Genomic DNA, 14,318 nt, shown 5'->3' on the forward strand with positions numbered 1-14,318 from the left:
TTATTGAAGACAAATTTAATTTCCAAATAATGTAACTCCTGGTGGTGGTGGTTTCTTCCAAAGGAACAGATCTACAGTTATTTCTTGCTTTTAAAAATTTTTCCATTGGATCCAGCCAGGCAGAAATCCAGCAGGTACTTGCTCTCCTTGGCGACACGAGGATACAATTCCAGGAAATGATTCCTCAAAGGCTCTATACCAACCGTTTTTGCGAACCAGTGACAGCACCGCCCAGAGACTGACCTCATACCCTTCACTACCTGGAGAGAGAGAGAGACGGAGACGTCTGACGTCAGCGCGTACTCCACCAAGGCCGCAGCCCACCTCGGCCTGCCTCAAGCTGATTGGCGCGCAGGCGGGGACTGAGAGCACGATTGGCTGGCAGTCGGTGGGCGAGTCTTGGCCGCGTCCCTCGGGCGTTTCCCCAGTTGTCGAGTCCTTCTTAAGCAAGGCTGGAGCACTGGCCACCAAAATCAACTTTTGAGAGCAGACAAGGCACCAACTAGCGGCGCAGGGCCTCCGCTTCGCCTCGCAGGCCGCAACTCGTTTTGGAGAGCCCCGGCCCCGGGAAGTGGCACCACCGCGCCAGTCTGGCACGTTGTTACGTTACGCACGCACCTGCAATGATTGGCCAGAGCCTGTGGCGTGGGCAAGCGCTGACGCGGACGATTGGACGCGCTGTCTGGAGGCGGGGTCAGAGGGAGGGGCGCGTTGCTAGTTTTACTCGAAGAGAGCCCGAACCTTACCCTGGCTGTATCTCGGGCTTGAGGTAGCTGACACGCTTTACTGGGAAATCAAGGGGCTCGGGGGCAAAGGCAAACAGCGGGGGACGGGCTTTGCGACGGGTTGATGCGGTGGGCAGGTGGGACGAGGGCCAAGATGATACGACGAGGCGGAGGGAAGCAGGTCACCGAGACCAGTGGCCCCAACGCGGGGGATTGCTGGGCGCCCCCTCTCTTTCTTGGTCCTCAATAGCCGGCCCGGTGCTTAACCTTTGAAAAGGCTGCGTTCGTTTCTGGACTCAAATGTGGGTCGCTTTTACGCCTAAGTTTACATGATACTCAGAAAAGCAGCATGTAATGGCCTTTCTTCCTCTTAATGTTAGCGTTCTGGGGCACGTAAGACGTTTTGAAATGACGTCTGAAGTAAATATCAGCCATCTCGATGAGCAACAGGTTAAACTTCTGGCAGAGATGTGTATTCTTATTGATGAAAATGACAATAAAATTGGAGCTGACACCAAGAAGAACTGTCACCTAAATGAAAACATCGAGAAAGGTACTGTTTTAAATATTCTGTTTCAGAGTGGTTTTTGTCTAGGCATTTGAGGTTAGCAGTTGTGTTTGTGTGTACACACTAGGGATTGAAACCCAAGGATTTCTCACTGAGCTGCATCCCCAGCCCCAGTTGGCTCCGGTTAAATGGTGTAATAAAATTTACTTTTTTACCTTTCTGTTTAATGACCGTTTTTCTCCACTTCATGTCTTTCACTGAGCTTTTCCAGCGTTACTGTGGTTTTCTAAAAGAGGGAATGAACTAAGCCGACATAATAGCAGTTGTCAAGTTTCTAAGTCTAGTGAATGGAGTGAGAGACATACAAAAAAGGAAGCATGTAGTGTACCTTCACGATTCCCCCGGGAATAGAAGACCAGCAAGTAGTCTGGACTAAATACTCTTTTGGGGGGCGGGTACCAGGGATAGCTATGAAGAGACTATACACATAGAAGACTGTGGAAAAAAGCCAAAGTAGCAGCAAGTTACTAGTAGTACTCTGATTTGCAAAGGGCAAATTGGATGATTAAATTAATTTTGCTCTGCTTTCAGGATTATTGCATCGAGCTTTTAGCGTCTTCTTGTTTAACACTGAGAATAAGCTCCTGCTACAGCAGAGATCAGATGCTAAGATTACCTTTCCAGGTTAGTATACTTGATGTACATGGTTAACTTGTTGAGGAACTATATTTATTTTGTCTTTTTGTCACTCTGAACTTCTGGAACCAACCTTAAAAAGGAAGATCCTGTGAATGACAGTTTCATATTCTACACAAAAGCTTAGACAACGAAAGCAACATAATGAAAGAGAAATAAAAAAACTATTAAGGGATGGTTATGCATGTATCTGTGTTTATATGTATACTTTTAAATCTATACTATTTACAGATTTTGACTTTTTCGTTAAGACATTAAAAAGCACCCACAAATTTTTGTCACAGAGTAATTTCTGATAGCACATTATAACTGATTTAAAAATCCTAAAGGATCGTTTTACTTGTTACTTTTAAAACTTCCTTGATCATTCAGACTTACTTTGAAAAAAAGTTAATCTATATCTGTAATAACATTTTCCAGGTTGTTTTACCAACACTTGTTGTAGTCATCCATTAAATAACCCAAGCGAGCTTGAAGAAAATGAGGCCATTGGTGTGAGAAGAGCAGCACAGAGGCGTTTAAAAGCTGAATTAGGAATTCCCTTAGAAGAGGTAATTAGTTTTATTGGACAACAATACAAACTGAAATGTAAACACAAATGTGTGTGTGTGAGTGAGAGAGAGAGTGTGTGTGTGTGTGTGTTTTGCTGATATTGGTTGTCAAAGCTAGGGGCTCATGTACATATTACACTCAACTGCCTTACGAGTAAACTACACCCTTAGCTTAATAAAAACTTTAAAATCACTTATCAGAACTTTGCTCAATAGTGAGATGGATTGATCTGTTAACTAGTCTGTGACGTGAACTGTTTTTATAATTGAGTATCAAAGATGACCATGTTCTTATGGAAATATATAATTTAACTGAGTGAACTGAAATGACCCCTTTACACACAGACACACACACAGACACACACACACACACACACAGTTTTGTTTAAATAAAATCTGGATTAGTAAGGTATCTCTCATCTAGTTAAATGATAAATTTTTTTCATCAAGAACTAATTTTAAAATATAAATGTTACATTTAAAAGTATGAATGAGTACTTTTTAAAAAATATTTTTAAAAGGCAACTTACATATTTGGTCCTATGGAAAAAAATTTAGATCCTTGAAATAATGTAATAATTTGTCTATGCATCTTAAAAAGATCAGTATTTTAAAGGTTCTTATTCTAAAACTACACTGCTACTCTTCAAGATACTGTTGAAATGTGGTAAATTTTCGATTAATTTTTGTTGATGTTATTGTCAAATTGTTTTGTTTTTCTTAATATCCTAGGTTTTACCAGAAGAAATTGATTATATAACACGAATTCACTACAAAGCACAGTCTGACAGTATCTGGGGTGAAAATGAAATCGATTACATTTTGTTTGTGAGAAAGAATGTAACTTTGAATCCGGATCCCAATGAGATTAAAAGCTATTGTTATGTGTCAAAGGAAGAACTAAGAGAACTTATTAGAAAAGCAGCCAAAGGTGATGTTAAGCTAACTCCATGGTTTAAAATTATTGTAGAGACTTTTCTCTTTAAATGGTGGGATAACTTAAATCATATGAGTCAGTTTATTGACCATGAGAAAATACATAGAATGTGACTGCATAAATAAATAATAATGTCCTTAGCTGATGAATGAAAATTTTTTTGTTGTGTTGAGCTCCCTCTTAGGACAGCTTTGCCATCATACATGGTTACTTTATAGCTGGAATTTGTGTGGAAAAATAAGTGGCTTATAATTTTGTATTATATACCCCACATATATGCACTGCTATTTGTTTATGAGGTTGTTGTAAAGTGAAAAAGCAAATAAAACTTAATTTAACCTGTCCAAACACCTCATTATGACAAATTTGAAAAAATAATTAAAACACTTAACTTTTTAAACTTTTTCAAAATACTATTTGCCAGGTGCTTTGTGTAGCATTAAATTTGTATCATAGTCCAGAAAAATATGTAAAAAAAAACTTAATCCTAATATATTAAACTGGCATAGCAGCTTTAAGGGAGATTAAGTGATTTAAGAGTCATCTCTCAGTAATCATACAGGATTGGTTTAGGACTCCATACTAAAATTTTCAGGTACTAAAGTTCCTTATATGTAGTAAAATGATGTAGCATTTACATATAATCTATGCACCCCTTCCTCTATACTTTAAATCTTCTTACTAATAATAACTAATACTGTGTACATGCTATGGAACTGTTATACTGTATCTCTAAAAAATCATGACAAGAAGCCTGTATATATTTGCTTTCTTCAAATTATTTTCAGTCCATGGTTGAATGCTTTGTACCCACAGATAAGGCAACTGTAATTCTAATTTCTATCATTTCTAGTTGATTTTGTGGTTTGATCATTCTGGAAGTTATCATTTTGATACTTAAAGTCAACTCTTGTGGTAATGATGTGGTTAGACTGAATCTTTTAAATAGAATTTTCCAGTTAGCAAAATTTGTTTTGAGAATTACACTAGACAGAAAGGATAGTCATAGGAATTAGGACCTACTTTATAAGAGTCAGCTGTTAGCAGTATCAGCATTTGATGTGTATCATTCTTTGTTGTGGGTGCATTTTAGGGTAAGTAGCAGCATCTCTAGACTCTGCACACTAAGTGCATTTAGCACCCTTCTGCTATGACAACTAGAATTACATCAGATGGCAAATAAACAACATATGTCCCCTAAGGGCAGAGTCACCACCATTTGAGAACTACTGGAAACTATCAGGACTTATATTGGGAGGGAATAATGAAGGACTTATGTTCATGTTGAATAAATTTTGGTTGTAGTGTATGTGTAAATTTACAATTGTACCCTGATGGAGTTTTTAAAACTTGCCATAGATTTCTCGAATTTGAAATCTTAAGGTGTTTCATTATCTTTAAATGCTGTATAATTGATAATGAAAATAACGTGTTTCTTACAAAGCTATATGGTTTATAAATCACTTCTTGTTAACTCTGGATAGTTAATTTATAACTTCAGAGAAGACTACCAAGTATTTATTTTATTGGAAAATAAAAATAAAAAGTAGATTTTAATTGTGTTACCTAGTTTCTTAAAATTTTAATACAACAATAAGGTAATTTGCCGCCAATATCAAACATAAAGTTATATAATTTCAAATGCATTTTTTAATAGTTCTGGCTCTTCAGTTTTAAATTCTAGGAAGATTTTTTTTTTTTTTTTTTTTTTTGTACTGGGGATTGAACTCTGGACCTTGCACTTGCGAGGCAGGCAGCGTGGAACCACTCAGCTAAATCCCCAGCCCACTAGGAAGATTTTTTTGTTAGTTTTTTTGTTTTGTTGTTTATATTGGGGATCAAACTCATGGCCTTGCACTTGTCAGGCAGGCACTGTGCCACTGAGCTACATCCCTGGCCCTCCAGGAAGTTTTGATGACCACATTAAATATTCAGTATAATTAAATATTTACTGAATAGCTTCACATAGCTAGTAGCTGCCAAATTGGGACAGTGGAACCTTAGACTGCTACCTAGCATTTTCAAAGTACTAGCAAGTGTTGGATATTACTAGAATACCACTACAGAACATGTGCCTGCAAATGTTTTATGACCTGATAGACTCCTAGAGGCCCTTCCCTTTCTAATAAAGGATGCCTTGCTCCTGAATTATAGCTTTTTCTGACCCTAATGGCAAGAACTTAGATAAGTTCATTTTGAATTTGAAAGCTAATTGAGATTTCTACCTTATTTTTCTTAAACTGTTTAAAATTCTTAGTCTCCATAACAGATATTTGATACTGGCCAATCCATTGCCAGTTCCTTTATGGAGGAAGCACAGGGGTCCTGTAAAATTGTTCATCGTGTCCCCATATCTGTAACTCATAACAAGGGAAGAAAGAAGGGGAATTGTGTTCATACTCAATACAAAGGCCAGGCATAGTGGCTTTCTGAAGCTCAGCGCTTCATTGGTCCCGTTGGTGGGACCCATGTTAGTGGAAGCCAGAGAATTCTCACGTGAAGTTGTACTGCCTCAGTCCAGTCTTTTGGACCCTCACCGTGTTAGTAGGTCCCTTACGAGATGAGACCGCCGGGTCCCCTTCCTGGAAAATGGTTTTGTTTTGCTCATTTTGGTTATTTTTTTTCCAGTACTGTGGATCGAACTCAATCTTGTTCTTGCAAGGCTGGTGCAACACACTGAGCTAAATTCCCAGCTCTCAATACACTTCTTCACCCTTCAACTGGAGCTTTTTCAGCCTTTTAACATGCGCTTCTCGTTCATTTACAAAGTGAACTTGTGTATATATTTGTGCATTTAAATATCCTGACACATTTCTCGTTTATAATTTTCACATACTTTGTACTTACTGTATATACATATTTTAGGCCCCCAAATTAAACCTTTAACACAGTAATCTCTTGTATTCTGAAATGTGAATGAATAAACTGTTACAGACAAGGGATTATTATTCAGTGCTAAAAGAAATTAGCTATCAGCCACAGACATCCTAGGATGTATTCACTAAGTGAAAGCCCAAAAAAGTGCTGTATGCTGTATAATTCATACTGACATAGCAATGCGAAAAACAAGACGACAAGTAATTTCCAGGGTTTGAGGGGGACAGAAGCATTAATAGGTGGGACACAGGATCTCAGGGCAATGAAGCTACACTGTATGATACAAAGGTCGCAAATCTCTGGAACACCCAGCACTATGAATGAGCCCTTGTGAAAATCGTGCGTCCTGAGTGATAATGAAGTGGCCGCGTGGTGGGGCGAGTTGACGGTGGGGTGGCTAGGCAGACAGTGGCAGGAGGTGTGCGGTAACTGCTTTCCACACAAGTTTGCTGTCACTCTGAACTGGTCAAAGAATAAAGTTCTTTTGAATAATAATTTGGCATTAAGCATATGGAAAGGAAACTCACCTCATTAATCACTGGGCAAATGCGAATTAAAACCAGGACGTAAAGGACTGACATTGTCAAGTAGCCACAGGATGTGAAATAACTTATATTCAAACGCGGAGAGTGCACATGTGGGCTACTGTTGAAAACCATTTCATACTGTCTGCTAGAGTCAAATGAACCATATTGGATAAGAGAACTTTGGATGAGTCACAGCTCCATTGATTTCTGCTTTACTAACTGGGCATTTAGACCTTGGGCCCTCAGTGTGCAGACCCACTCCTGTTGCTCTCGAGCAAAGAAATCACTGACATATTTCCTGTTGCTTTGAAAAGCTACATGTTCACGACTCTCACACCACTCTATAATATGTGATTCAGCGAGAAGTCAATTTGTCCTTCATGGAGCTCCTTACTGCGTGTGTGCGAGCCCAGGAAAACCCCCACAGGATAGCTAGAAGGAGCGAAGCAACCTTGCTGTGTTGAGCAGTGGGTAGCTGTCAAGCAATGTGAAGAGCAAACTTGTAACACCCAACAGTATGAGTAAATCTCACAGACCCAAACTTTAGTTAAACCAGATACAAAAAAGGTATATATCACGTGATTTCAGGGAAATGAAATTCAAAGACAGGCAAAGCCAAGTGATGGTGTGATAAGCCAGAAGAGAGGTTACCTTTAGGGCACTGATGGCTGAGTAGTACCACACAGCCTTTTGAGATTTTGAAAATATTCCGTCTTGATTGGTTCTTGGTCACATAGCTGAATATATCTGTTGAACTGATTGAAGTTAAGATTTGTGCACTTACTGTGTTTAAGTAATAACTCAATATAAGTTAAAAACAAAACAATATCTGGTAGATGATATCTGTGGTCTATCACCAGGACTAAAAGTCTCAATTTGTCCTCTGCATCTTGGTGGTGTCAGAGTCTTGAAGGAAAACTGTGATGATGGGCACTTGTTGGACCAATAATTTACACACATAGGGAAGAGAAAGCAAGATTAGCTCCAAAAGTGGGCATCACCCCCCACCCCCATGCCAGCAGGTTCCTCTCAGCAGCGGAGGCAGGTCACTGGCAGGCACACACGTCTTGGGCTATAGTACAAAAGAGTCCGATCTCCCAAAGGACAGAAAACGCAGTGGGGCTGGCCAGCTACCATATAACAAACATCTGACTCCTGATAAATGCTGTTTGTGCATCACCGAGGAGTACACAGTCTGAAACGGGGAAAGAGGCTTCCTCGAGATAACAATACCAGCACTGGCTATGAAGACTCTTATCTCTTGGCTTTGGAGCGTTGAGCTTTCACATTTCAGCATTTTCACGTCCCTGCTCTTCTACTACATGATGCATTTCCTTAGTCTACACCTGACTGAATTTGACTTAGTCTTAAAATCTTAGGTTAAATGTCATTGCAAACAATCCTTCGAGTGCTCACAAATTTAAATTATACCATAAAGTGGGATGCAGTAACTACTGTTTGAATATGTATATGATTTAATGAATGAAAACTTAAATGCATGTTCTAAGAATCTCTCGTGGCCACATCACCTCTGTATAAAGTTCTTGTCCTGTCTGCAATCATAGCTCTCGTGTCAAAGGCTGCTTATGTTTCAAGAAGTGCCAAGCAATGACACCCAATTTATCTCCCAAAATATCTGTCAGAAACCATGTAACTCTTAAAAGAAGTAGGGAGCCAAAATCTTCAAGAAAATCTAGCCAAATCTTATCTTCAATCTGGGCTTTCTTTTCCCATGGGCCATTGCCCAATTCAACTAAAGGTACAGGGAGGATGAGGTAGGGAGTAGTCAAGATTTGACAGAGAGAGAAATGAGGGTGCAAGAGTCTGCCAGGAGTGGTGGCTTGGGCTGAATTCTCTAGACTTTAGATCCTAGGCTGACCTAAGGTGTAAGCCTTTAGATCTTAAGGATGATTCTGATAAGAATTTAGTGCCTAGCCAGGCGTGGTGGCTCAAGCCTGTAATCCCAGTACTTGGGAGGCTGAGGCAGGAGGATCACTGTGAGTTCAAGACCAGCTTGGGCTACATAGTGCGTTCCAGGTCAGTCTCAACTACATAGTGAGACCCTGTCTCAAAAAATAAAATAAAAAAAGAATTTAGTGCCACCTGAAATACTCAAATTACACTTACCTATTCCACTCTGAGTTACAAGAACTGGATCTTCCAAAGACTTGTTTTCACTGTTTTTCCAAGTATTTCTACACAAAACACAGCAGTCCATAGTCACAGTTAATATTAAGTGAATGAATGAATGAAAGATCACTTAGACAAGTATAAAGTATAATTTGTAAAGTAGTTTCTTTCACAAAGTAACTCATATTTTCATTACTCAAAAAATATCCAAAAGCCTATCACTTTTTCATTTTACTTATACCCAGAGGCTGGATCATCATTCTTGGCAAAATTGCCTTTCATCGCATTCTATTAAATTCAGCCCTGTGTCTGGAAAACAATGGTGTATTTCAGTCTGTTCCCACACTCACAGGCCATGCTCCTGAACTCATCGCGTCACCCATCAAAGTCACCTCTCAGACTGCAGGGCAACTCTGTCACTCCAACACCTTACCTGTCACAGCAACAGTGGCAACAGAAACTGATAGATGAGGTCAGTACTGTGACCCAGGGTAAAGTACATTTTAAAAACCAGCTAAACAAAATCCATTCCAGTGTATTTTTGTCTTGAGACTTATCAGAGTCACACGTGTTAATATGCAGTGTGGAGCTTCAACAGTGGGTTACATAGTAATGTATTACCAGTGTACATATTGGTGTATGATTTGGCCACCAGAACCCTCTGATATCAAGTATATCGAGTTTGGAGATGGGATGTAACTTAGTGATAGAGCGCTTACCTAGCATGGTTAAGGAACCACTGGGTTTCAACTCCAGTGACACAAAACAAAACCACTTTCAATGCTATTTTAATGTCATTTCTTTAAAGAACACATTTTGGGAAATGCTGTCTTATCCATACATGTCTGAACACAAACAATCCTGGGCCAACTGAGGTGACAATTTCTCCCATCTCCCACTGCACTCACAACAACCACGAGAGGCTATTCTCTTTTCATATTTGCTTCAAATTACATTCTCTGTCTTCCCCACACCCACAATTTACTTCCTGAACCCAAATCTCTGTTTTTCCTAACCATCTAACCACATCCTTTTAAGTGAAATCAGGTGTATTAGTTGATTTCAGAACCTAAAGATAGGTGTGGATGTCTTGCTTGAGAGCTCCTGTTGGCACACAGCCATCTGTAATCAGGGATTCTCATTGCTCAGCAGCCTGGGGAGATCTGAGAGGGGTGTGAGTTACAGGACAGGTCAGCGTAACCCTGAGAACATAGCCCTCTGGATGCTCGTGGGGTTCAGCATGGTTCACACTTGCTAGCCATCCAAGACCTCCTGCATCAGCATATATGTCACCTCCCCAGGCACAAAATACCTAACACACACAACTTAGAGGAAGAAGGAGTTATTCTGGTTCATGGGTTCAGATGTTTCAGTACGTGGTAAGCCAGATTTATGGCAGAAACATCATGGTAGAAGGTCATGACACAGGAAATGTACTCACCTCATGGCGGACAGGAAGCCTAGTGAGCAAGAGGAGGGGCTGAGAGAGAGAGCAGAGACGAGAATGTATCCCTCTAGATTACATCCCCGCTGACTCATCTCCAACCAGGCCCTGCCTCCTAAAAGTACATTCCACTACAGACACATCAATGGATTAATCCATTAATGAGGTTTCACATGCTACACAAGAGAAGCTTAGATAATGAGAGCAACCTAATGAAACAGCAATAAAAGAACTATTAAGGGATTGTTATGCATGTGCATGTATATATATACTTTTAAATCTGTACTATTTACAAAGTTTGATGTTTTCATCACCTTCAGCACTATCAGCTGAGGACCAAGCTTTCAACATGAGATTTTGGGAAACACTTAACATTCAAACCACAGCAATGTCAAAAAGGCCTTGTCACCAACTTTTAAAGGATGCAATTCTGTCTGAAATAAGAGCAAACCAACTCATGGGCAAAATCGGGTGTTGCTTTCCTAGAGGTGATGGAGGAATTGAAGAGTGGTAAACATCCCCATGTTTGGGTTTTTACTGGATCATAGGAAGAGGTCAGCAGGAAAAGCAATAGAAACTTGTCCTAAGAAAGACTGCACAGAAGCACAGTGGTAGAGCACCCCTGAACCCCAATACCTGGGGGGGGTCAGTCAAAACATGTAACAACTGTCTTACCAGTAGTTACAAATGTAAAAAAATATAACTTTGTAGTAATATAAAGGTAATATCTAATTTTTTCAATTTTTTTTTGTTTTTGGTTTTTTTAAGACAGTCTCACTATGTAGTTGAGACTGATCTGGAACTCACTATGTAGCCCAGGTTGGTCTCGAACTCACAGCGATCATCCTGCCTCAGGCTCCCAAGTGTTGGGATTACAGGTGTGCGCCACCACGCCCGGAGGCACTTATTCTTAAAAATAGTAAACAATGAATAAAAATAAAATATTATACTCCATTTCAGGATCATCAAATATCTGATAAGCAAAGGTTTCCTTTGAAGAAAAAAAATCTAGTTAATAATGACAGTGAATTGCAGGTGGTATTAAAATGTCAATAAACCTCAGACTGGGTAATTAATACACAGCACAAATTAATTTCTTACAGTGCTGGAGGCTAGGAGGCCTAAGATCAAGGCACTGGTAGGTTAGAACCAGGTCTCTGTTTTGAACATGGCATCTACCTTGAACTGTGCCTCAGCTGGAAGGGACCGATCCTCTGTCCTCACAGGGCACAAGAGCAGAGGTGAGAGGACTCACTCCCAGGAGCCCTGCTTATAGAAGCATTAACATCTTCACGAGAGTACAGCTCTCATGACTTAAACTTCTCCATTACATCCCTGCTCCATTACATCCCTGCTCCGCTGTACGAGGATTCGGTCTCCAACTCATGAATTCAGGGAGACACATTCAGACCAAAGGGAAGGAGTATTTAGCTTTTAGTTGTATAATGTTCTTTAGTACATGTTAGGGACTCACACATTGCAGACATTTCTCTACAATTCCCTTAGCCTTACCCAAGTGTGTGTAAAGACTGTGCTTTGAATAAATATTACAAGGAATTCTCTTCCAACCTGCATACTGGCATTTATGTTATCTTGTCTGGTTTTTTTGTTTGTTTGTTTTTGTTTTGGTATCGGGGATCGAACTCGGGTCCTTGCGCTTGGGAGGCAGGCAGCAGAACCACTGAGCTAAATCCCCGGCCCTTATGCTATCTTGTCTTAAGGTCTTTCTCTTGGTTAGGATCCCAAGTCTTCAAACAATAGTAGGTAATCAGAACAGAAGATCATAAAAGAAATGTCATAAGTGGTCACACTACAACCTTTCCAGCTTAGCCCCCTGCACTTTCCAGTGTCACCCATTAAATACTTTACGAAAAAATGAAACCCACTGCTACAAATGTTTGTTTTATGAGGGATTTTTAAACTGAAGGTATTTTATTGGATTATTCTTTTACTTTGTTTCTTATACAACCTCCCAAAGTATGTAAAACCGCTTGCAAACTTACTCTAACATAATATGAAGTTAAGGAATCAGCAAAACGATGTCAAGTATTAATTAAATGCACACAATGTATTTATCCGTAACTGGGTAAAGGAGCTATAAACTGATGTCTAAATTCCTGCATTACTCGTGCCCATCACAGTGTGACAATCACAGCTGGTGAGGGGCGACGGACCAACCACAGCTCCTACGGAGAGGTTGGCCGTGTCTTGAACTTCACACACTCCCCTCCTGGTCACCACTAATTGGCTCTGGTGCAATACTTACCTAAGATGAGACACAGATATCAAATATGAGTAATCTCTAACAAAGGCCCGTGCCAAAAAAAATTGCCAGGCGCTCCAGATCTCTTCTGTCAGCAAGATTAAGACGAAGGACATTTGGCTATTGGAACTAAAGGTGAAAGGACCTGGTTAGCAAGTGATCTCCAGCCTTCAGTTTCATATTATATAAAAAGGGGATACCATTTGCCACATAGTGTTATTGTAAGGATAAATAACATATATAAAACACTCATCAGCCTACTGTCTAACATAACACAGGCTAATGTAAGCTGGAAGACAACTTAAAGATCATCTAAACTTTTTTCTGTCATGCATGAAGGAAATGAGGCTAGGAGTGCTGGTCTAGGATTACTCCGCAGCGAGGGAAAAAAGCTAGCGTGCTTGTCTATTTGTGGTGTTGTAATAAATGCCACAGGCTGGGTGAATTTATCAGTAGAAATTAGTTTCTCAGTTATGAAGTCTGCCAAGTCCAAAGTCAAGGCCCTGCACATTTGGTGTCTGGTGAGTTTTTTTGTCCCCCCTTCCAACATGGGCACCTGTTGTTTTGCATGGATGAGATGAACACTGTCTTCACATGGTGGAGGACACCGAAGGACCAAACCAGGCTGGGTTAGTTCGCTCCAGTCCTGTTTTCACTGAGACCTGCTTCATCGGTCCCAGACAGCCTCATCTCCTAATAACATCTCAGTGGGGACTGGGTTTCAACATGAATTTTGAAGGGGACACACATTCGCATCACAATACCAAGACAAAATCTGAGCTCTCTGCACTGGGTAGGCTTTCTCCTATACCACTTGCAGTTCTGAAAACGTAGCTCAGGGTCCTCTCACTGTCCCTGAAAACATTTCCGGAGCCATGTGATGTTGAAACGAATTTCATAGTAACATCAAATGTTAGTTGTCTTTTTAACTCATAGTCTTTCATGAGTGTACAGTGAAATTTCTCAGAAATGGTGTGATGACATTTTCTCTCAGAAGGCTAATGGAACGTGTGCTCGTGTATCATTATGTTATCTATTTTTTAAAGTACTGTATTCTGGGGCCGGGAATTTAGCTCAGTGTTTCTACCGCCTGCCTCGCAAGTGCAAGGTCCTGAGTTGGATCCCCAGTACCAAATAAATAAATAAATAAATAAATAAATAAATAAAGTACTGTATTCAGTGCTATGGTTCTCAAAATATGGTCTGCATATCCCAGAGCTTTTCAGTATCACCTTTTTAATATTCTGTAACAAAATGGAAAGTACACAGAAAGCACTTCTGCAAACTGAGTTACTGTGGCCGTATCCAGGCAGAGCACTTGTGAGAAAGTTGAAGTCTAAGCTGACCTACCACAAACAGCTGTTTTTTTCATGAAATGTCATTTTAACTTGAAAGAAGTATTTATAAACAATGCCAAATACCCAGGCAGACATCTCCTTGAAAATAAATGAAGTGAGCCTTTCATCTTTAGGAAAATAGCATAGTATGTGTTGCCACTAACAAAATTCAAATTTGCATGCAAAATTTCAAATTTAAAAAGCTTACCTCTGCCACCAAACCTGAATTTTTTTCAAAACTTAAAGCCTTTCAAGATTGAAGGTGATATTAAGAAAGGTGATTGTTGGCCTGCCTGCCTGCCTGCAATCACCCGGCGGCGTGC

The 14,318-nt window shown here is 40.0% G+C and overlaps 1 protein-coding gene across 2 annotated transcripts; it reads left to right on the top strand.

Moving 5' to 3' along the window:
• Positions 1–353: 353 nt before the first annotated feature.
• LOC104856374 (isopentenyl-diphosphate Delta-isomerase 1) lies at positions 354–4,900 on the top strand. 2 transcript variants are annotated; one of them, XM_010615740.3, is made up of 5 exons: positions 354–769; positions 1,106–1,278; positions 1,825–1,917; positions 2,350–2,480; positions 3,213–4,900. In XM_010615740.3, exons 1-5 carry the CDS (start codon positions 624–626, stop codon positions 3,528–3,530), a joined length of 861 nt encoding a protein of 286 aa, XP_010614042.1. In that variant the 5' UTR covers positions 354–623; the 3' UTR covers positions 3,531–4,900. The 2 variants fall into 2 exon arrangements, with proteins under 2 accessions (XP_010614042.1, XP_019061809.1); XM_019206264.2 differs by lacking the exon at positions 354–769 and adding an exon at positions 780–1,027.
• Positions 4,901–14,318: the final 9,418 nt, after the last annotated feature.

This window comes from Fukomys damarensis, unplaced genomic scaffold (genome assembly GCF_012274545.1).
Source record: "Fukomys damarensis isolate Sample0158 unplaced genomic scaffold, DMR_v1.0_HiC HiC_scaffold_10, whole genome shotgun sequence".
In the NCBI taxonomy this organism is placed as follows: Eukaryota; Metazoa; Chordata; class Mammalia; order Rodentia; family Bathyergidae; genus Fukomys; species Fukomys damarensis.